Source organism: Sciurus vulgaris (assembly GCF_902686455.1).
Source record: "Sciurus vulgaris genome assembly, chromosome: 6".
Lineage (NCBI taxonomy): Eukaryota > Metazoa > Chordata > Mammalia > Rodentia > Sciuridae > Sciurus > Sciurus vulgaris.
In genome coordinates, this window is record NC_136466.1 from 86,087,404 (window position 1) to 86,112,585 (window position 25,182).

At 32.1% G+C, this 25,182-nt stretch overlaps 1 protein-coding gene across 2 annotated transcripts in view; it reads right to left on the minus strand.

Annotated features, from left to right (window-relative positions):
• Positions 1-3,408: 3,408 nt before the first annotated feature.
• The window catches only part of FAM174A (family with sequence similarity 174 member A), a gene marked incomplete at its 3' end in the record, with an annotated part of 38,247 nt that continues 16,473 nt past the window's right edge, over positions 3,409-25,182 (minus strand). The window contains exons 2-3 of one of the 2 annotated variants that reach the window (XM_079145534.1): positions 22,391-22,525; positions 3,409-3,962 (exon numbers count right to left, since the gene is read on the minus strand). In XM_079145534.1, the coding sequence (XP_079001660.1) occupies positions 3,959-3,962; positions 22,391-22,525 (139 nt within the window). Of the gene's footprint in view, positions 3,963-22,386; positions 22,526-25,182 lie in introns of those variants that run through there. The other variant, XM_079145535.1, reaches the window with a different exon arrangement.

Below are 25,182 nucleotides of genomic sequence, written 5' to 3' on the forward strand. Positions count from 1 at the left end.
GCATCTCCTTGTCTTACTGATAACAGTCCACCAAAACCTTGGCTGACTTATCTACTAGATGCTATTGGTTCTCCATAAGCTTCCTTAGTACTGGGGGAAATATGAAAAATTGGCTTGAAATTCCAGCTAGAAGGTGCAAAGACTATTTCTTTCCAAGTCTGTCTGAGAGGTACAGTTCTCAAAAAAGCAAGTCCTATTTAGGGAGGGAGATAGATCCCTACAAAGATGAATAACAATAGATTCAGTGAGGAAAAATTCAAACAAGACAATAAGAGCTGAAGCCTGGAGCTTAAAGATTGTCATCTTTGTTTTGGAGATAAGATATTAGAAAGCCAGCCTAAGCTGCACTCCAGATCTAGAATTTTATTCAGGCAAGGGGGTGAAAAGCCAGAGGAAGAAATTAACTCCCAATTGTTTTTACATAAAAATAATAGGTGGGTGCCCAGGTTACCCAAAAAAAATCCTAACAGATTAAGGTCTGTCAGAGCTCTTGAGTTTACTTTGCTTCAAAAAACCTTTGAGAAAAACTACTTAATTTCACCTATCCTTTGTGACAGGGAATCCATACTGAAGAAATCTAAACACAAGAATGGAGACAGGTCTGATCAAAAACATGTAATATAGGAATCTGATGCAAAAATAGAGCCAGATACCTGGCTACAGAACCTCTGTTGTGGATACATAAGGAGCTCTTTCAATAGGAGATGAGGCATCTGTAGTTTCTTAACTAGTCAGATAAGGGTTTTAGGAGGGTTTCTCCTAAACCTCTTCTATCTTTACCCACTACCTTGTAAGATGCTTTGGCTCAGGCAGGCAAACTATGTTGAAAACTATGGATTTAAAATGTTCAACTCCTGTTGTAGAGATCAGATAATGTGAAATGAAAGGAAATACAAAATCTTAGTAAATCAAGCATAGCTCCTGTATTAAGAATAATCTTTGCTTGATTCTTGTAAGTCACAGAAGATAAAATTGTGTATAGAAAAAAAAAATCGTTGAAAATGACAAGATAGTCAAGGGAAGTATTCAAGAAAGTAAGTGTTCCAACTGTCCATGTTCATGGAATGACTCATTTCTCTGTAATCATCCTCCACTTAATTTTTCTTCAGGTTTTCTGCCTACCTTCCAACATAAGAAAAATATGAACTATCTTTCCTTCATTGCCTTTATAGAAGTGCACAACCAATAACAGAAAAGTAAACTAGTTAAGAATGGCAAAAATTTATTGAATTCATGAAAACAAGTGCAACTCAATATAAAATAACTTAAAAAAAAAAAAAAAGAAAGCCAAACCTCCCATTTTTAAAAGTAGAGGAGATAGTAGATAAAGGGTAAGAGAGTACATACCCTTGGTAAAGCAATTAAACCAAAAACCCATTGCAAGCTGACAAGGTGACGTTGTGTAACCAGCATAAGTGCTTTCATCTGTTTTTTCCACAGCAGTGAATCTCTAGCTAACAAGAGAAATGGGACAGAAAGAAACTACTTGATTTTTTTAGCTACACACAGTGGTTGGTCAGAAGCTTCCAGTTCAAGTGCACATCCTTAAATGACTCCAGCATGTATTCTTTCTATCCCTTTATTCTTTTCCTGAGCTGTGAACTCAGTTTTACTAGCTCCACTAATCTCCAATTCCTAGATGAGGGGATTATCAACACAATATCTAAAAGGAGGTAAAAGAAGGGAAGGGACAATAGTAGCATGTTTCCATAATATCAAAGGTATCACCTGTTGTTTTAAAATGTACATAAACTTTTCACTTGAAACCACTACTTCATAACACCATGTTTGTTACATAACTAATGAAATCAATATTCAGCTTACTGGTTTTGTAGATGATATTATAGATATAATACCTTGCACTTTAATCAAAATGTGGCTTATTGCAATAATTATGGCTGATAGTAATGACTAGATGAACATAATAAAAAAAGGGCATTTTTGACAAATGTGAAAATTTTCATAGTAGTCATCCAGAGCAGATGTATATTTCTAAAAAAGCTGCTGCCACTACTCAAAATATTTTAGAAGTATTTTTTAAAGGTAAAATTGGAGGTCATTTATGAAAATGATCATTAAAATACACTAATTATGAGAAGTCTTATTCTACGGTAGATTTGATTTTTTACTTTTAATTAATTTGACTACAAATGTTTACAAATACTAGCAGTTATTAAATGATTAATCTTTGCAAGATGTTATGGTATATGATTTTCCAGTATCACAAATTGCAAGATATAGGGATTAATTTAATCCAAACGTGTTTGTGTTAATAAAATTTTAAAAGAGGGCAATTTCATATAAGAAATCTGGAGTCCTAGTGACTCTTAGATATTTAAAACAAAGAGTTAACAACACTGGGAAGGTATTTCCTCATACTACTATTAGGGAGAGCTAAAGAGAACTGATTCCTTTAGCATAAGTGCTGTCTTCCCCTTTATTCCCTGCTACATGTCAAACACATATGCACTGATGTCAGGATAACTTGATGGGCTGTGCAAAGCCAGTTGGCATATTGATGCAAAACTAGTTTGGCTTTCCCCTGGCCCCTTCAGTGCTGAGGATCAAATCTAGGGTCTTAAAAACATGAAGCAAACAATCTACTATGGAGCTACATCCTGGCCTTAATTTGGCATTTGGGTGGGCAGATTTGACAGATTTCTCCTTTCCTAGAGGATTATCTATTCTTGCCTTGTTGGACTCTGTAGCATCCTTAGGGTTTGCTGGTCAATAAAAGGTAGATAGAATTGAAATAGGTGAACTTGAGGCAGAAGCTATGAAGTAGAATAGAGTTTGCCTTGTTTGGATGTTTAGTATAAGACAACATTTGAATCAGAAATTTTGCCACCAGCTTCGTACAGAGAAAAGAAAATGAAGAGAGCAGAATCAGAACGCAAAAAACTCATGTGGCATGAGAAATTAATCCTTGTTGTAACTCATTGTGACTGGGGCCCATCTTTTAATTCTGTATGTCCCAGCTCACATATCCTAACACACACATTAGTTTATCTCTTGGTGTCAGTAAGCAACTGACTTTGGGACCCGTGCTTTTCCTGTAAGTTCTCCTTTAACTATTAGAATGTGTAAAATTGAAGTTCACTGAAATTATATAATTTGTTCAGAGACAATGAGGTTATTAGTCTCTGTCTAAATATCTCACCTCAAAGTCTATGCACTTTAATTTCTTGCCTTCCCATATTTTAACGATTGAGGTTTTGAACTGTACCATTTTTGCGTTAATTCTGTTTCACATTATACGCTACATGAATAAAATATCTAATCAAAGTGGATATTGTATCTTACTTTCAATCTTACTTTGTCCCATGTGCCTTACTTTTACACATATTAAAAGTAGTTCTATTATCTTCAGATTTATTTTGTGAACATATTTTCTGTACCACATTTAAAGAATTTTATATCACATTTATTGTTTTGCATACAACTCAGACATTTATTAATATTTAAAAAAAACCAAACACAATATAATAAATTTGGCTTCATTTCCCCACAAAAATGGGAAATATATTTCACTAAAGGAAAATTTTAATTATATTTACACACCAGTTGCTTGTTGGGGATTAGGGTTCTATAAAATGATACAAGCAAAAATAATTAACATTAACTGATTAGTACATAAAAGAAAACAATTTACAATAATATGGTAAGCAATAAACAAAAACTCATCAGAAACACCCTGTTTTAAAATAATTTTCAAACAGATAAACTATTACAATATAGTTTATCCCTAACAACACTGAGCCCATTAAGAGCACTTCTATACATACAAAGGTATGACAAAGTGATACAGTATTTATTGCAGCAACAACAAATTAAAGGTTATCATAATGTATGTAACTTAAATACCCCTCCCCCCGTTGATATAGTGGCTTCGTATTCCTTAAACAGACTCTGCTCTTCACCTTAGAAGGATTAAGTCTTCTCATCAAAAGGCACATTCTTATCTGAAAGGAAAAAAATATTAAAATGACCCTTCTGTAATAAATTCAAACACATCTTAAAATATTCAGAAAAAATTTCAGGAGAGGGAAGAATATAATGAAAGTATTTAATCTACAGGAATCACAATGAAGGATACCATAAACACATGATTATTTCGTCTGTATTTATGACTTCAGATATTATCTTTTGAATTATAATTCTAATTTTCAAAGGAATTTTATATATAAATGCTAGGGGTGAACACAAAAGTTATAGTCACAATGAAATTATATCCTCATGTAATATTAATAAATAATCATGATTGACTTCAGTATGGAATATAGTTGTTTATACAGTTTCTATAAATGCAATTATTTAACCAATCCTGTTTTTAAAACTTCAGAAATGAGGATTAATTAAAGCTGCAGGCCTGAGAATATGATCTGGTAAAAAACAATGCTTTGTATTTTTACAGTATTGTAATGAAAATTGTCCATACAGAAGACAATAAATACTCAATAAACACAATGGGGCAAATTTGCCCATTTTTTTCTTACTGACTAGTTTACAGTATAAAGTTATATTTTTGTCACACACATTTTTATATACATTAATTCTAATTAATTTATTGTACTATTATTTAACTTTACATCACAATTTAAAGCATTTAGTAATACAAAAGAATAGCCAAAGGATTATTACAAATCTTCTTATAGTTACCAGTAATGCTCAGAATTTCATTGGAGATACAGCTTGAGCATTAAGTAAAGTTCTTTTTCACATTTTTATCCAAATCTTAGTCATCAATCTATAACAGATCTTTAAATTAGCAAAACTTTCAAAGATACCTTGAAGGTAATTTTGAAAAAAATGTGAAACTTAGACAACATTTTTCACAATTCTTATTCTTTCAATGCTTGAAACATGATTATTTTTTTAATGGATTTATGGTTTGTTAAAAAAATCAATCTTAAAATCCTTTTCATAAATAGGAAAAGAAGACAAAATTATTAGAACTTAATCAAATTCTACCACCAAGTATCCTTTTGAACTTGGAAGTAACTGAGAACCTAAGAAAAATCTGACTAATGGCACCACAAGATGATTTCTGACAGAGAAGTAACTGGGACAAACAAAGATTTTAATGTATGACTTCAGAAATGCATCTCAACAGTCATAATTTATCTCACAACAAATGTGGATAAGCGTAACTATTATGATATATCATATCACATCATGCCCAACGTGTACTGAAACTTTATATTTTACAAGACTATAGGCCAGTTCTCCCCGCTTAAGAGTATACATTCCTTGGAATTTTCCAAGAAATCCCTTGTATTGGGATTTCCTCAAATTTTATCCTGGATGTTGCCATCATGACCAACACCTATTGTGTGATATAACTGCCATTCCCAACCCCTTCCTGGCATGACCAAATTAAGGATTAAAGTTAATACTTAGATTATTACTTAGATTATTGTTCTTTATTTATATCCCCCCGAGGAAATATTTTTAATGCATCATTAATCAAACCCTATCATTTGACCACCTTAAATCTGGTATTCCTCTGTATCCTCCTAAATAGTGACAATATTGTCCACTTTATCACCATTCCAGTGGAAGCAGGGATGTCACTGCTGATTACTTAGGTTCAGACAACTATTATCCTGAGTCTTATTGCTGAGTAACATTATCAATGTTTTCAGTTCCATCCACTTCAAACGCTAGCTTCCCTCCCTGTTTGAAACTCTTCACCTGAACTGAAATAGGCTCAAAATATTGTACCTTAGGGTTTCCAAACTCTAATTAATCTCTTAGAAGCTCACTGGAACCATCTTCTCGAACATAAATATGTTGGGATAATTCCTGCATTCAAAAGCATTTGATGTCTTGTTGAGAAATAAGCCAAACCCAAAAGACCAAAGGTTGAATGTTTTCTCTGATATGTGGATGCTAATTCATAATAAGGGGTGGGAGATTAGGAAGAATAGAGTAATTTTATATTAAAGGGGAGTGAAAGCAGGGTAAGGGGCATGGGAGTAGGAATGATAGTAGAGTGAAAACAGACATTATTACCTCATGTACATATATGATTGCATGACTGATGTGATCCTACTGTATGTACAAAAAAAAATTAGAAAAATCAGAAAAATTAGAGATTGTTTTCCATTTATGTATGAGTTATCAAAATGTATATATGCATTCTAATGTCATGTACAACAAATTAGAACAAATATAAAAAATTTAAAAAAGCATTCGATGATCCATGAGTCCTCTCAATTGATAAAATCTAAATCCTTAGGGTATTGTTTCCAGATTTGGTTCTCTCACTGATTTTTCATAACCCAGTGTATATCCTGTATTTCTTTAGGCCTTACAGCATGTACACATTCTCATACAGGGCCAATCCTTGGCACGTGCTTTCAACTCCACTTGACATGGAACTTTCTTCTCCATCATAGGCTCTCTCTTGGTTATCTTTCATATTTGTTAAAATAACCACAGCTCAAATATAACTTTCTCAATGTAATCTTTCAAGTTGCTATCTCTACCTGAGTTGCTCCTTCTCAGTAATATCACAACAATTTGGAAGACTGTTGAGCATTATTATTGCATGAGGAAAATAGCCAAGAGTTCCTATCTAGAGAAGTGATATAGAAGTTGTACAAGCTGTAAAAGGGGACTGGCAGACTCAGAGAAACCTTAGAGACAGAACCAGAGTGGACAGTGTAATTTGTGGAGATTTTTAACAAGAGTCTTTTTCTTCAAAAATGGCAGAGATAGAGACTGAAGCTCTAAAGCCAAGCAGGACCAGTAATGCCTCAGCTGTGGCCAATAAAAATAGAGGACTATATGTGTACACTCTCTTGTGAACAGTACTGCATTTCATAATATATAACACAAACATTTTTAATATTCCAAAATAACTGAACTTGGAACACATCTTCCAGTTGGTGGCATGATAAAATTGCTATCACATAAGTGGTATTACTTAAGTAGTCATTATTATCTGTATGTGCATAAGATTGGTCAAATCTCTTTGTATTGCTGTCACTTCAACTGAAACATTGTTAATACATTGTTAATAAGAGATGGACTTAATGATGTTTAAAATACCTATAAAATTATATCATGAATCATCAATGAAGCCAAGTTATTATATATGAAGAATCTTCATCATGTACAACCATAGAAATGAAATGATGTACCCCATTTGTGTACCATGAATCAAAATGCAGTTTGTAAAAAATTAAAAGCTAAATATAAAAAATGATAACAATAAAAAAATGATTTTTGTTTCAGAGCTCATCAAATTTTTGACCACGTATTATGTAGTATATTTTGACTGATACAGATATGCACTGTTTTCATAATAAATGCTATGAAATTTTAAAAAAAAGAAAGACATGATGAAAATAGTAAACTATAATTTGATGTTAGCAAAGCAAACATTTATCACTAAAACCTTGGTTTCAATTCCATTCATTAGTATCAATTCTACACATTTTTGCTCAAAATGAAGATTTTTAAGAAGAAATGACATGCTAATTTCTGTTCTGATAAATCATTATTTACAAGGAAATGCAACTGCAAGCAGAAGTTGCCAATTTCATTAGAAGGGATGAAATATGTAACAGTATTAAAAGGCTGGTGTGCACAATTCCTGAATAATTTAAAACTATCATTGCATTGCTTCACAGTTAAATTGGTGGCCATTTCTTTCCTTTCCTAGTGGTCAGATTAAAATTAATAGTGTCTTAGATTAAATGAATACTGGTGTAAGTCTCCACAGAAATTAGGCCACTTGGGAGTGAAGGGAGAGGAAAAAAAGATAGGTAGATTCTTTCATTAATGATATTTAAATATTGAATTGATAAAATGTTTAAGCTGAAAACAACTGAACTAACTGAAGTTCAGAATTTGAAGCTCTTTAACAATAGTATATAAAATGTAGAAAAAGTAAGAATGTTCCATTCTTGCTAAACCACATCTTACAGTAGTGACATGACAACCAGTACAGAAATATCTGTTTCAAATGCAGTCTTCCATGAAAATAAACACAGATAACTATCATATTTAATGCCTAGTGGCTTTCAATGTATTTTAAACAGGAGAACATTAATTGAGCTGTGTGTGTATTTATGTTTAATAGCCAAATATCACACACACATATATAAATACACACATTTAATCACTCAACACATTCATTGAGTTTTTCTTAACCATTAGGAATATTGCTTCATATTTGGGAAGATGTTGGTGATCAATCAATTAATTAAATAAAAGGAAAAGTAAAATTCCATATTGTATTATTATAAAACCACAAATACAGCTTAGAAAATATTCAGAAGACAAAGAAACCTTGGTGTAGGTGGGAAGTCTGGATACTAGTACCATGTTGTCAGCTTTTTCCTGGATGTCTTTTTTTAAAAGGGATAAAGCAAATAGTTTTCAAGGGAATATGAAGGACTGCCTTTTTATTGTTATCTGCAAGATGAAACTGGCAATGATTACAGAACCCCAAAACTGGGAAGGAGTTAAGAGATGTAGCCCAATTACATCATTTCATGGGTGTATAGATAAAGCAGGAGGAATAGAGACTCAAGAGACTGACCTACGGTCACTCTGCTTGTCAGTAACAGAAGCTCAAGAATCACATGAATTTATGTAAACACTCTCAATACCCCTTATTTACCACAATACCTTTCAATCATGTTTAATCATCGAAATTTAACAATTAGATGAGCTGTCCAATGCTCAATTTTCTATCATTTACAGTATTCCTGCTGTATTAAAAAATAATAGAGTAGAAAAGAAATGGACAAGACCTACTCTGATACTCTGGTTATGACAATGGAGTCCTACTCCTTCTAAGAATAAATTTAAAAAATACTATTGGTATATTATAGGTTTTGTCTTAATTATTATTTCCTTTGGTGCCTCTGGCTTCTCTGTAAAACTGCTACTCACAAACAATAATGAAGGTACAACTAAAATATATATTAAAAGAATGATCTGTTTTTATACATCATTCAATAATACAAGTGATTTTTAAGACAGTATTTTAAGAATAGCTAAAAAAAATTCAGAAAAACCTACCATATCAAAATGGCTATTAATATAAATCAAATTTAAACAGAAAAACTGCTTTGGTGCCAGATCCTTAAGGTTCATAGTGAAGTGGATTAATGACAGAGGCAGAACATAATTAGTCATATGATTGCTTTGTGTGGGCAAATTGCAGGACAACACTGGAACCAGGAACTCAAATTTAGAAATGGGAATACCCTGAAAAATTTGCAAATATTAAACTCTTGAAGTTTTTGTTTGTTTCTCTCCTTCTCCCAGCTCCTTTTAAATAAGAAGAATGTCTTTGGATTTTACATGCTGAACACTACCTAAGAGCACTAGGAAAGGCTAATGCCTTTTTCCGCTATCTCATTCATTCATCCACCTCACTATGAACATTAAAGATTATGCAATCTAAACAATTGCAGCAAAATGTAAATCCTGAACCAAAGCTACAGTCATTTTGTAAAATGGATTAAATACTATATAAATAGAAACTTTGATTCATCTGTTATGTAAGAGCTTTCAATAAATAGAATTAAATGGGATCAAATACTTTTGCTCCAGATCTGTACTGTGTAACACTATAGCCACTAGCCACAACAGCAAATTAAGTAGAATTTCAATTAGTAAAACCTAAATAAAGTAAAAATGTCAGTTCTTCAGTAGCACTAGCCACATATAAAATGCTCAAGAACCATGTATGGCTAGTGACGATTGAATTTGCACATTGTGATGTCTAATTGCTAATGGAACAAGGAAAAATTTCTCCTATGGCTCAACATGAACTGAAAAGTAAAATGTAAAAAGCAAAACAAAAACCTACATGAAAATTCTTTTATTACTGGGTTAAGTAATGATGAATATGGTATGGTTTCTTTAAATGGATAAAGAAAGTATAAATTATTTTAATTATTTTGCATGTCTACTAATAAGATACCACTGGACATGCTGGGTTAGAAATTTCTAAAACAAAAACTGACACATTAATACATTTCTATATTCTATTTACTTTGAATAACTTTTGTGTTTATTCTGACAATATCTTCTTTTCCTTCTTTTTTTTTTGGCATCAGGGATTTAATCCAGGGTGCTTAACCACTAAGCCACCATATCCCCAGGCCTTTTTATTATTTTATTTTGAGATGGTTCTTGCTAAGTTGGTTAGAGCCTCATGAAGTTGCTGAGGCTGGCTTTGAACTTGCAATCCTCCTTCCTCAGACTTCCAAGCCACAGGCACCACCACACATAGCTACTCTGACAATATCTTATACTTAACAATTAATACAGTATTTTAGAGATTACAACTACTCTGAGATTGACAACCATTTGAATATGATCTTTTAAATTAGGTATTCTGATTAAACAGTAATATGAAAACTGTTTTCTGATTCTGATATGCTGATAATAGCCACAAAGTATTTTATGGTCAAGTAACACTGGAAAAAAATGTAACCAATACACTTAAATAGCAAATCCTATGAAGCAGAATAAATGTAGCCAAAAAGCAAATTTAGAGCTTTTTAAATTACACACTTGATACAAATTACTAGACTAGTCTTGAAGTGACAGAAGTACTAGCTTTTAGAAGAAGTTACCATAAATTTTAAAACATCTTCTAGTTTACATCATTATAAATAATAATTTTCCATTTAGTAGAAATCAAACATAATAGCATGAACATTTTGTTTCCATTTGTTGTTCTCTATTATAAAACTATGCTTTAAGTCTGTTTATTAGAGCCTGGTTATGGGTATTTGTTATCAATATTTTGCTTTGAGAATAATAAGGATAATATGTACTCAGAATACGGTCTTATTCCTTATCAGATTTTCTGTCTGAAGGAGCTGAGAACTCTACACAACAATTTAAAAACTGAAATTTGGAATATTCATATGTGGAAGAATGAAACTAGATCCTTTTCTCTCACCCTGTACAAAAATCATCTCAAAGTGGATCAAAAACCTAGTAATTAAACCAGAAACACTGAAACTACCAGAAGAAAAAATATAGCCAACACTCCAACATATTGGAGCAGGTACTGCCTTCCTTTAATAAGACTGCTAAAGTTCAAGAAAAAAAAAAAAAAAAAAAAAAAAGAACCAGTAAATCTGATAGCATCAAATTAAAAAGCTCTGCACAGGAAAGAAAACAACTACGGGAAGAGAAAGTCCATAGAATGAGAGACTATCGTGGCCAGTGGCTCTTCCCACAAGGGTTTAATATCAAGAATATATAAAGAACTCAAACACTAAAAAATATAACCCTATGCACAGGAAGCCAGGGCAAGAAGATTTTGTTATTTGACTTTCCTCTTTCTGCATTTTTCTGACACAACTGATTTTTGTTTGAGTAATCCACTGTTGTCTACAGAGCCATGCATTTAATGTGGATGTGGTTATCCAAATCTCTTTCTTAGTCATTTACTAAAGGTTATATTTGATGCGATATTTACTTAAAGTATATGTCTAATGAGGAAATTTTCAGAAAGATTGTTCTTACTGATTAAAAAAAATGCACAGGAAGAGATGGCTTCTTTTGTTCTGGTAGATATTATTGGGTCTGTATGGGACATCTGGAAATGTTTAGCCATTTTGTAACCATAAGGAGAGCTTTCTATGAACAAATCTGGCATGTTTAGTATGGCAGGACCACAAAAGAAAAAGAACAAATTCTGATAATGTTATTGAGATAATGAATTAATTCACCCTACTGGGGAATAACATATATGAAAATAAATTTTCCTTCTGGTTAAAAAAAAAAAAAAAAAAAGTAACCCTATCAATAAATGGACAAATGATCTAAGCAGACATTTCTCAAATGAAGAAATAGAAATGGCCAACAAATACAAATTTTCACCATCCACAATCAGAGAAATGCAAATCAAGACTACTCTGGAATTTCATCTTATTCCAGTTAGAATGGTGGCCTTCAAGAATACAAATAAATACTGACCAAGATGTGGAGACAAAAGTAAACAAACACTATTGGTAAGATTGCAGATTAGTATAACCACTTTGGAAATCCATGCAGAGATTACTCAAAAGATTAGGAATGAAACCATCATTTAATCCAGCTACACCCCTACTTGGTATTTATCCCAAAGAACTAAAATAAGTATCTACAGAAATACAGGTACATCAATGTGTAGAGCCATAGAATCAACCTAGGTGACCGTAAAACAGATCAACGAATGAGGAAAATATGGTACATATACTCGATGGAATTTTACTCAGTCATAAAGAAGAAAATTACAGCATTTGCTGATAAATGGATGAAACTGGAGAACATCATGCTAAGTGAAATAAGCTGGACTCAGAAAGTCAAGGGTTGAATGTTTTCCCTTATAGGCACAAGTGAAAGGAGAGACAAAGAGAGGGGGTGGGAAATAAAATGATTCTTAAAAAGGGGGGTGGAATATCGTGAAATAGTGAGGAGACCAATAAAGTAGAAAAAGGGGATAGGGAAAGAGGAAGAGCAAGCATGGGAAGTTCTGGGGGAAGAAATCTACAAATATACCACAATGAATCCTGCTTATACATAAAATCACAATGAGTTCATTAAAATAATAATGATAATAATAGAAGGAACATCAGTAGAGTAGAGCAAATGGATCAGGAGGAGGGAAAGAAAAGGTGCTGGGGAATGAGATTGATCCAGTTATGTTCTGGGCAGGTACAAATATGACATAATGAATTCTACTACTATGTATCATTATAATGCACCAATAAAAATACAGGCAAACCCCTGAGATTTTTCAGTTTTATACTTCCTTTGTGTAAAACGTTTCAGTAAGTGAACCAAAGTAAAATTAGTATAGCAACAGCACACAATCAAGACAAGTTACATTAATGGAGTGGTTGAAGATATTTTTGTTGTTGTTGTTGTTCACACACCTACAAATTTTCCCCATTTGACTGTATCAACTTCAGTGCTTAAAGCACTAGTATAGTGGTAATGGTGGGTATCTTCAATATGCTTTCTACCTCAAATGATGGTTCTGAGCTAATCATGATACTTCATTTCTTTCTCAGGTTTTAGATTAGGAATGAACACATCACCCAATCCTGGCCAATGAGATGAAAAAATAAAAATAACACTAACGGAGGGCTTCTGAGGCAACTTCTCATTGTTAAAGAGATGAAGAGAGAAGTCCCCAATTTCCACTGAATGTTACTACCTGGCTATAAAGACAGGAAGGATTGTCAGCTGAAGGAGAAGCAAACACAAGACAATGCAGAACCCAGGGAAGCCTGAGGAAAGGAGCCTGAGCCCTGTTGTGTTTTGAGTTGGCCCAATCAATTCTGCTACATGTATATGAAAAAGCATCCTTTAGGAAATTTAGATTAAATCATATATTGGCAGTTTTTACAGTTCAAATATGAAGAAGGAGTGGAAATAATTATCCCATCTCCTACTACCAACAATATTCACTGTTAATATTTTGGTGGATTTAAGGCCAAATTAGAAACATTTCTCTTTGAAATATTATAGAAGACAGTTTTATAAAACTAAAAAAAAAAAAAAAAAAAAAAAAAAAAAAAAAAACCACAAGGAAATTCCTTTTCCTTTCTGGAAATGACTTGCTTTCCTTTCATTTTTTGGGACAGACTTGGGAAAACAAAGAGGAACTAATTTTAGAAACTCTTAAACAATTAAAAAGATTAACCATTAGTAAGAGATGATCCAAAAATAATTACATGAAGTTATAGTGTAGAGTTCTATGCTTTTATGCCGATAAGAAACAAGACAAATCATACTACTTATATTCCTTATTTTCGGGGTTCATATTTGGAAACCTAAGAGGAAAGGAAAATCATAATACAAAAGACAGAATGAAAGGCATTGGAATAATTGTCCTTACAAGCATAAATCAAATAGGTATTAAACAAATGGAATGAGATTGCAGTAAGAAGAAAAAGCTTAGTTACTTAGATTCCCTTAGTCTCAGATTTCCTATTTTTCAAATGAAAGTCATAGAAATTATTTTGCAAGAATGTTTTGATAATTCTGCTAGTACATATAAAGAGTATCACTGTGTCTGAAATAATGTAAGTATTTACTTGCAAAAAGCTATTCTAATCACTCCTATTAGAGTTCTGGTATCCCATTCTGTCTGGCGTATGTATGAAAACCTGTACTGTTTACTTAAATATTCTTTTCTGCCCTAACTTTCAATTATTTGAATGCTATTTCCATTCAAATATAAATTCTTTGTTAATTTTTATATGAGTCAAATTTGGGTAAAGAATTGTAAGAAAGAAATAGAACTAAAGAATAAAGTCAAATACTTTTTATTTTAAAAGACAGTTGGAATGTGGCTTAAATAATTTCAAACAAATTATTCACTTTAAAAGTAAGAGATGGACCCACTCAATCATGAAAATTTGTGGAGCAGCATGCTTATTTACCCCTCAGAATCCTATTCAATAATATCCCCTATGATATATATAGTTCTCTTTTACAGTTGATGCATTATAATTTTACCTAACACTGGGCTTCCTTGTCAAATATTTATGCATGCACATAACACAACTTTGTCAATTTCATTAACTGCTAGCTCCCCTTTCCTGTTTTTTCTCCTCCCCTTCCCTTCCCCAGACTCCTTCCTCTATTCTACTGGACTCCTTTCCATTTTCATGAGATCTCTCCACTCCTGCTTTTTTTCTCCCTTTTTTAATTTTTCCCCTCTATCTTCCACATATGAGGGAAAATATATGACCATTGACTTTCTGACTTATTTTGTTTAACATACTGCTCTATTTTAGTAATAAAAAATAATAATTGGTTTATGGATTAGTGTTATGACCATGTACCTAGTATGTTTTCCTAGAGTTTTGAAATGGCTCAAATGCTATTAAGAAAAGGCACTTAAGGAAAAAGCTGTATCTTGAATCAACTTCTAAATTAGATAGATTAACAGGCTTTCTTTCCCTAAAGAGTCAAACTTCTAAACAGTTCATTTATTAAATAATTTGTGGGTTTGGGTAGATTGACTTTTTATTTATCAGTAGCACTGAGGCTTGAACCCAGGGCCTCATGCATGCTAGGCCAAAGTAATACCTCTGAGCTACATCCCCAGTCAGACACCATATTTTAAATTACTTTCATAATACATTTAATACTTCTAAAAAATTATTCAGGAACACGAGTCAGCAAAGGTATCCTCTTTCAGTACAATGATAAATTTCAAGCTGCAATGATTTTGTTTCCTGATATTCTTTAAAGGTTTATTCTAATTTGCTCTTGTTGACAAAATTGGTAACAAGCATAATTAGTACAACAACATGCAACCATAGGTACCCAAAGCTTTGCTACAAAAATGACTGTAAAGCCTACTTCATCCATCACAGGGAATCTGTAGTAATCTGAAGGCAGTGTTATTTATAACAGTAACAACAACAGCAAAAGGGATGCCACATTTCTCAACTTTTCTACTATTTCACTTTGTATCTTTAAAAAGATGAATGTAACTACTAGACAGCTTGGTATTAAAGGTCAACTGAAGAAAGAGAAAGACTAAAGTGAGGGGAAAAATAGAAAAAAGAAGGCAATAGAATGGTAAAAGGAAATACTTTTGAATACTTTTAATATGCCAAACACAACTGAAGATAGCTTTTTCAAAAATAGTAGCATTTATGACACTTACTGTATAGTGGAAGAATGGTTGATTTCATGGCTGGGGTGCAGAATGATTCTGGGATAGCTTATTAGGCCAGAAAGTAAGGGAGTTAAAAAAAAAAAAAAAAAGAGCAAATCACAAGGGAACATAAATTATCCTGGTGATGCTTTTACTGGTGAATTCTGGGATCACTTGGAATCCAAATAAACAAGTACATCAATGAATTATGAACCTCTGAAAACAAGAACGTCATTAGTCTATGATAGATAGATATAAACAAGAAAGAATAAATAATATTTGCTTATGATAGAATAAGCAACCACAGAGACTAGTAACCATAGAGAAAATACTTAAGTTAGAAAGTCATTATTTTGGGACTATCTAGTCAGATTAGGCAAAATATTGGTAGATGCCAAATACAGGGACTTTTTTTTTATAAGAAGCGGAATATTTTCATGATTTTAAAATATGTCCTGATTCATTTTGAAGGAGAAAGAAAAAGTAACACACTGAAGAAGTTGGATAAAACCTTTAACAGGTACACAACAGGTGCATAACCACTGCAATAAAAGACACGTGAACAACCTGTGTCTCCAGACATCACACCCTTAAAAGATAGCATGTTCTATACAGCATTTTAACTAAGAATGTATAACATGAATCTAATTATGAGGAAACATCAGGACAGCAAGTAAATACAAATGAGTTGATATAAACTCTTGTATATCCATAGTATGAAAGAAAAAGAGAGCAAGCAAGAGAACAAAGTAAAATGTTATAAATGGTTGACTCTGGGTAAAAAGCAACTAAAACTTCCTTTTTTTAATTTTAAACAAATGGGGTACAACTTGTTTCTCTGGTTGTACATGAAGTACAGGCATACCATAGAGGCATACCATTTGTGTAATCATACATAGGGAAATGATGTTTGATTCATTCTATTATTTTTCCTTCCCCTCACCCCTCCCACCCCTCTTTTCCCTCTAGGATTTTCTTTGTACTGTTTTTATTCTTAAAGATTTTCTATAAGTTTAAAATTATTTCCACACAAAAAGTTCTTTTTAAAAAAGTAATGTATGAATATATGTTCTTTGAAGAACAAAAACATCAAACAGGCAGATTTAAATGGAAAAGAAAATGAATTGTCAACCTTTTAATTTCATCTTTTCTCCACTAGAAGCTAAACTTCACAAAGTCAATACTTTTTATTTGTTTTTTACTCAGCACCAGACCAGTGCTTGATATCTGTATAGCTGCTACAATATTCATTTATTGGATGAATGAATGAGTAGTTAAACAGTTAACTGTTTTCCTTCTCTTACTTTATGTAAAGTAAAATTGTTTCTTATTTATGAAACAAATTGGATCAGATTACTAAAAAACTCATGAAGACATCATTATTTTTTCTCCCTTAGTATTTCTTCTCCTTTGCCATGAAAACAGAATACCTAGACCCATTAATAATATCTTCCAAAGTCCCTTGAGTAATTCAAGTCACTCCATATATTTGCACCCTTGCACCCTCCAAATGATCTTCTTTATTGTCCTCTCACTCCTTACCCTGGTCTCCTCCAACCCACTCAGAGAAATCTTCATAACACAACTGTGTTTCCCACGTATTAAGATTTTGAAACAAATTTTCATTACCTGTAGAAAAATTACTGAGAAGTGTGAATAGCATATTTTACAACTTTTTTAAGATATGTCTTCTTAGCTGGGTGCAGTGGCATATGCCTGTAATCCCAGTGAATCAGGAGGCTGGGAAAGGGGGATCCTAAGTTCAAAGTTAGCCTTAATGACTTAGTGAGGCCCCCTAAGCAAATTAGCCAGACCCTTTTGAAAATAAAAAATAAAAATGACTGGGGATGTAGCTCATTGGTTAAGTGCCCCTGGGTTTAATCCCCATACTTAAAAAAAAAAAAAAAAAAAGATATGTTTCCTTTTCTTTTTCCACATCTCTACTGAGATATAGTTGATAAATAAAAATTGTTAACATTTATAGGCATACTAAATGTTTTGATATACATGTAGTATGTGAAACAATCACAAAAAAGCTAAACACATTTATCACCTCAAATAATTAGCAATTATTTTTCTGGTGAGAACAATTAAGATTTGCCCTCTTAGCAAATGTCAAATATGCAAAATAATATCATTAACTATATTTATAATACTGTATATTATTTTCAGAAATTAATCACCATTAATAACTGGAGTTTGGACCCTAAGCCAAAATCTCCCATTCCATTCTCTCTATCCTCTGGCAACCATCATTCTGTTCTCCATTTCTATGATCTTCATTATTGTAGATTCCAATGTAAATGAGATCATGCAGTATTTGTCTTTCAGTGTCAGGATCATTTCATTTAGCATAGATCTTCCAGGTTCATCCATGTTGTCACAAATATCAGGATTTCTTTCTTTAAACACGAAATAACACTTTTGTCTTTACATATTTACATATTTTCCATTCATTTTATCCATTAACCCATCAAAGAAACTTACGTTATTTACACTTCTTGGTTATTGTGATTAATACTGCAATGAGTAGAAGCCTGCAGACATCTCACTTACATACTGATTTACTTTGGATATACACCCAGATATGGAATTGCTGGATCATAACTTAGTGTATTTTTAGTGTTTTGAGATATCTCCATACTATTTTCCATAACAGTTGAACACACACACACACACACACACACACACACACACACATATATAAAGGGTCTTTTGCCCACTTTTGAGTCAGATTATTTGTTCTGTTTTATTTTGCTCTTGACTTAGTTTCCCGATAAATATTAGATATTAAAGCCTCTCTCCACACAAACACACACACACACACACACACACACACACACACACAAAATATATATAGATTCACAGAGATTCTGACACAAAAAGACAAATACTGCATGATCTATCTACATATAGAGATATAATTTTTAGTATGTATGTGTACATAATTTGTATATACCCAAATATCTAAAATCCAAAGTTTTTGAAATCTAAAACCTTCAGGCAAAAATTCCAAAGAACAAAAATCTCTGAAATCTGAAATACATTTATTCACAAGCATCTCAGATAAGGGATATTAAAAACAAGTTCACTGGATTAGACAAATGGGGATGAGGGGGAGGGAGTGGGGATGGGCAAAAGAAAGATAGTAGTATGAATCAGACATAACTTTCCTGTGTTCATATATGAATACATGACCAGTGTAACATTTAAGTCTTTAACCCATTTTAATTGATTTTTGTACATGGGATAAAAAAAAAAAAAAATGGTTTCATTTCATTCTTCTGCATGAAAATACCAGTTTTCCCACTATCATTATGGTATACCATTTATGGAAAAGATTATCTTTTCCCATTGTGTCTTTGTACGTCATATGGAAAATGTGTGGATTTATTACTGGGGCCTTTGCCCTTCTACTATGTTTTTATGTGAGTACCATACTGTTTGAATTACTGTAGAATTGTACTGCAGAAAACAGGGACTGTGATGCCTCTGCTTTGTTTTTCTTTCTCAGATTGCTTTGGCTCTTTGGAGTCCTTTGTGGTTGCATGTGAATTTTAGGATTGCTTTTCTATTTCTGAAAACAATGTAATTGGAATTTTGATTTAGATTATGTTAAATCTGTATATCACTTGGGTACTAATGGACATTTTAACAATATTTAATTTTTCCAATCTGTAAACAGTTGTCTTTTATCTGTGTCTCTTTTATTTCCTTCACCAGTGTTTTAGAAGCACATAAATATTTTGCTTATTTGGTTAAGTCTATTATTAAGTATTTCATATCTTCTATTGGTATTAAGGGGGATCTCCCCGACCCCAGGTGCTGGGAATTAAACCCAGGGCCTCATGCATGTTAAGCACATGCTTTACCATTGAGTTATGCTCCAGTGTTTCACTGCTACTAGGAATTGGATTGTTTTCTTAATTTTTCTCAGAATAGCTCATCTACATGACTGATCTTTGGATGCTGGTTTTATATCTTGCAAAATTTTAAATTATTGTATTAGTTCTAACAGTCTATTTTTGTTGAATTTTAGGGTTTTTTACATAGATGATCATGGCACTGCAGATATAACTTTACTTCTTCCTTTATAATTTAGATGTTCTTTATTAATTTTTCTTGTTAAATTATTATGCAGGTAGGACCTTTAATACTATGTTGAACAGAAGTAGCAAGAGTAAGCATCCTTTCGTTGTATCAGGTCCTAGAAAAAAGCATTCAGTTTTTCCCCACTGACTATGTTGTTATTGGTAGGTTTTTCATAAATGGTCTCTATGGTGTTAACTTCCTTATATACATATTTTGTTTAGAGTTCTTTTCATAAGTAGATTTATACTTTATCAAATGCTTTTCAGTGTCTACTAAAATGACCACATATTTTTATCTTTTTTTTTAAAGTAGTGTATGTTATAGGTTGATTTGCATATCTAGAAATATCCTTGTATTCCAGGGACAAATCCCATTTGATCATGAGGTATCATCATTTTAATATCCTACTGAATTCAGTTTGGTAGAATTTCATTGAGAATTTTGGCAACTGTGTTCATCAAGGGTATATTAACCTGTAATTTTCTTTGGTTGTATCTTTGTCTGACTTTTGATTATCAGGGATTGCTAGCCTCAGAAAATAAAATGTTAGTGTTCCCTCATTAAAAAAAAATAATTGAGAAAGATTGCCATTGACTCTTTTTTGAGTATTTGTTATAATTCACCTGTGAAGTCATTTTGTCTTGGGATTTTTTTGTTTCCCTGTTTTAGACAGGACTTTGCTAAGCAGGCCTCCAACACACAATTCTCCTGCCTCAGCCTACTGAGCAGCTGAGATTGATTACATGTGCACTACCATGCACACCTCTTGGGGGATTTTTGATTACTAATTCCACCTCCTTTTGTTATTGGTCTCCTGAAGTTTCAATTTCTTCTTGATTCAATTTTGGTTGTACATTCCTAGGAATTTACTCTTCTTCTAGGTTATCAAATCTGTTGGCATATAATTATACATGGTATTTTTTATTTGTGAGTCATTACCTTTCACAATTACTAAACTTTGGGTAGGTACTTAACGCAATTTTCAAGCATTGTCTTCAACCAGAATGCTGAAATAGATGAACTAGAGTTCAAATTAAGTCCATCTTTGGACACAATCTTGAGTTATTAACAATTTTGTTTCCCATCTTCCCTTACTATGTACAGAGTAGATGCCTCATGTGTATCTAACTTATTTAAATATAATTATAATACCTGTGCAAAATTTTAATAAGAATAATATAAAAAGAGTAAAATCCCACTGCCATCTAAATAAACACTTTCTTAGAGTGAGCCCAAGATGAGACATAATTTCCATTGTTCCTTTAGTAAGTCTCTGTTCCCAATTTGACTTCATATTATTCAGCCTTTTATTCTAATGTATAAAGTACCTATTATATACAATGACTCTTGAATGAAAGCCTACAAATTCATCTGATCCATGGCTTAAAAAACAAAAACTGGTCAATAATCAGCAACATTAACCTTGTTGAAAAGTCTACAACAGTTATAGGCAATTTAAGGGCTTTTTAGAGGGTAAAACCAAATGTTATAAACCTTTATGTATTTTAGGCATGTTTATTTTCTTTAAGAGGCTAAGGTCTTAATGAGCAGATTAAAACTTTTGTTCACATCTGCATACCTAGCTTTTAATATTACTATAATTGTATAACTGAAATTACATAAATGTATTTTTGTATAAATTTTCAGCATTACTTGAAGCTCTTTCATATACTTATATATGTATATATATATATATAAACATATATACACACACATACACATACACAAATAAATATATATATTTTAAAAAATACCTGAGAACTTTTAATAATACTGATAATTCCTTCATTTATATATTAATTTATAAGAATATATATAAAATTTTATTTATATATGTGAGTTAATATATATATATAATATGCCTAAATATGGGATTTAATACATATATCTTTTATTGATTAAAATACATAAATATATAATTTAGATCATATGTAGTGTATATATTAACATGTAATTTAATAGCCCAATTTTTGTTCATTCTTTTCATTTTAATTCCAAGATTTCTGTATTCTTTGCATTCGTGTCTGATCCTTGACTGTAATTTTCCTTGACCCAAGAAATATCCTTTTATCCTAACATATCTTTACTTACTTTGTAGAATCATTGCTGTCTCTTTTCCTCATTCAATTTGCATTAATTCAATATGTAATTTCATTCATTCGAACATTTTAGGAAAGGTCTTAACATGGAGTGAAAATAAATCTAAATATATATATTGTAGTTACACAGTTAAACCATAAACAATTAACTGTACAATTCTGTCAAGAAGCACTGCAAATAAAATAATTCAAATGGAAGACAAAATGCCTTCAGAATATAAAAAGAAAAAGAAAACGATTACTAAATATCCCCCCAGGCCCACCACACTGACACAACAATACACATTGTAAGAATGAAGAAGTTAAAAACCAAAACTTTTCAAGGAAGCCTACAAAAAAGATATTGGGGGCAGATGCATTCTACTCTTTTTGGCTATTTTAGAATAGCAATGTGAATGTAAGCTACTGATTGGGTAGAGAAAATAACTTCATTAAACAGAACTCAATAAAATCAATTAAAGTAAAAATTGCTAAGCGAAAGTCTACATCTTCAATTTTCTTGGCAAGGACTTGCTTTCTGATAGATGGAATTAAATGACTGAATACTTACCTTCTAGGATGATTGGCATCAAACAATGTGTTATCATCATCCTCATCATCTTGTTCTAAGGGTGTTAATTCCATGTTTTCTATGTTAGTGTCCAGAACTCCGTATCTCCTAGTTTTTCGGTTTCTTCTCCTCATCCTATAAAATACACCACATTAATGAACAAAAATTATTTTAATATGGGATAGATGATCCTTAGTTTATATCCTATATTAAAAAATAAATAATTCTTATATTTCTGACCTCAGAGGCACTCAATACATAGATGGTTAAGTTTCAAGTATATAATTCACCACCAAGGATTACTTATGATTCATTAAACAAAATGTATTCCTACAATTGTTTCTCATGTCTCATGCTCTTTTTTGTCTCTGTCACCTGGTGGTGTTGATAGATAATTCTTTAAATCTTAGTTCAGGCAGTACTTTACCAAAACCTTCTATTTCAGTTTTGCCCTCATACTTTCTTATCATTTTCTAGGATTAGGTATTTTCTGAAACATTAAGAAACTGTATGTATACGTATATACTTAAATTCTAGACAGGTAGCTTGCAACCCAGGCTACACATCAGAATCACCCGGTGTCTTTTAAAAAGTTCCATGCTCAGGCCATAAGTAAATTAGAATTTCCAGGGACAGGAACTAAGCATCATTATTTTATTACATTTCTTCAAGTGATTCCAGAGTGCTGAAAAGTTCTATCCTAGACCACTGGTTCTTAAAGTGTGGCTCTCTGGATTCCCAGAACCATACTCATCATGGTATTTGTGAGAAATACAAACCTTTATGCTCAACCTAGACTTAAGTAAATAATAAACTTATAGGGGCCAGAAAACTGTTTTTTTAACAAATATTTCTTGTTATTTTGGTGCAAGATGAATTTGAGAAATAGGGCCCTAAAGTAAGGAAAAGATCAGGATACTAAATATTAATTATTGTCAGCTGTGTATATGAAAGGGTTTCATAATTTAGAATTCTACTCTATTTCTCTAAAATAGCTTTTTCTTTTCTTTAAATCATTTAGTTTGATTTGCATACATTTGTATGTATGATTATGTGGATGTTGATTTTTCTCTTTCCCATTAAGTTCCATGAGGGGAGCAACTACACCTGCTTTATTCACCATTATATAATCACAGTATACAAATAATTACGATACTTTTTAAATATTTGTTGAGGGTCGTGCGACAATTTGAATGGCACTAACTTCAAAGATGAGCCTTTTCAAACATGAAGAGGTGAACCCCTAGAAGATAGTGTCCTACACAAAAATGTATACATATATGCATTCAACAAATACTTGAGACTTCATATACTAGCTTCTGGGTGCTTCACACCTCCTGTCAAAAATTTAAATGTATAAAATATACTAGTCCTAGACAACAACATAATTTCTACCAAGCACTGCCTGTACACCAGTTGATATATCCAACAAAAGGTACCCAAAGGTGATGGAACAAAAAACAGTGGTTTAAGTGAAGTGTTTGAATTTACAAATTTAACCAATGAAAGAGGTAATAAATGCTTAAGTAGCAAAAATCAGGCAGTGTGAAGTTTATGCTAGTTTTTTATAGTGAGAAATTAAATTTAGATTGTTACCATTAATATGTATATGTATGTATATGTGTGTATGTATGTGTGTGTGCATACCCATACACACCATGTGGTCAGAGGTCTAAACTTTTTCCGTTAAAGGGCTGACAGTAATTTTGTTTTAATGGATTCTGTTTTTTCTGTCATGTACTCATTTTAATTTTTGTTTTGCTCACAACCCTTTAAAAATATTAAAAATACCTTTTGGACTTTACAAAAACATGTCAATGGAGAGGACTTAGTCTATTTACCAACCTCTTATTGAGAGTTACAAAAGTAATTAACAGGAAAACCAAGAGCAGAAGGGGATAAAAACATTGCCTCTGGAAAGAGAATTTGTCCTTTTGTGCCACATGATTTAATTATTAAGATGGTCCTTAAATATTTGTTGAGGGAGTGATGCTTTTCCTGCTTTCCCTTGATTTAAAAAAGTGAATATACAGTATTCACAGTAGTAACTGAAACATTACTGCAACACTGGTTATGGATAGTGAGTGTTATAATATCTCCTCTTTTACCAGTCTTTTGCACATTTTTCTAAAACAAATGGCTTCCCGAATATTCTGGAATTTTTAGTCAATGAAGAATTTAATGTCATGTAAAAAAGTATTTAGGGTAATATACTGGATTCTCCCAGGTTACATATATTAAATAGTCAATCCACTAATAACCAGGCTGTTGCTAGTCACAGGATATTCTGGTTAAGTCTTAAAACAGAGAAGGGCTTGAACATAAAGTTTAAGGATTTAAAAAAAATAATAATCTCAGCTAATGCTCTTCTGCACTCTCAAAGTCTTTATCATACCTTGAAACAATTCCTAATCTTCCAGTGAAAGGCCAAACCAATCTTCATAATAACACTGTTTTCCCTATCTCTGTATGGTGTAAACATTTGACCATACAGGGTTGGGCACTGTATTATTAATTCTAATCTGTACTGTCAATAGGTACATTATCTATATATTTTGTATTCTAGATTTTTAAAAAAATCATAGATCTAAAATCTATCTTCCAAACATGAATCTTTTAAAAACAGTAACCTATTTCATATAAACAGGCAGAATACTATTAAGCTCTAAATGGGAGATTCAGTTCAGTTCAAATTAATTTAATATTTTAGTATATGTACTAATTCATACCAAGAATTAGTCAAATTCTCAAAACCTATTTTAGATATTCAAGTTGATAATCAAATAGTTGTC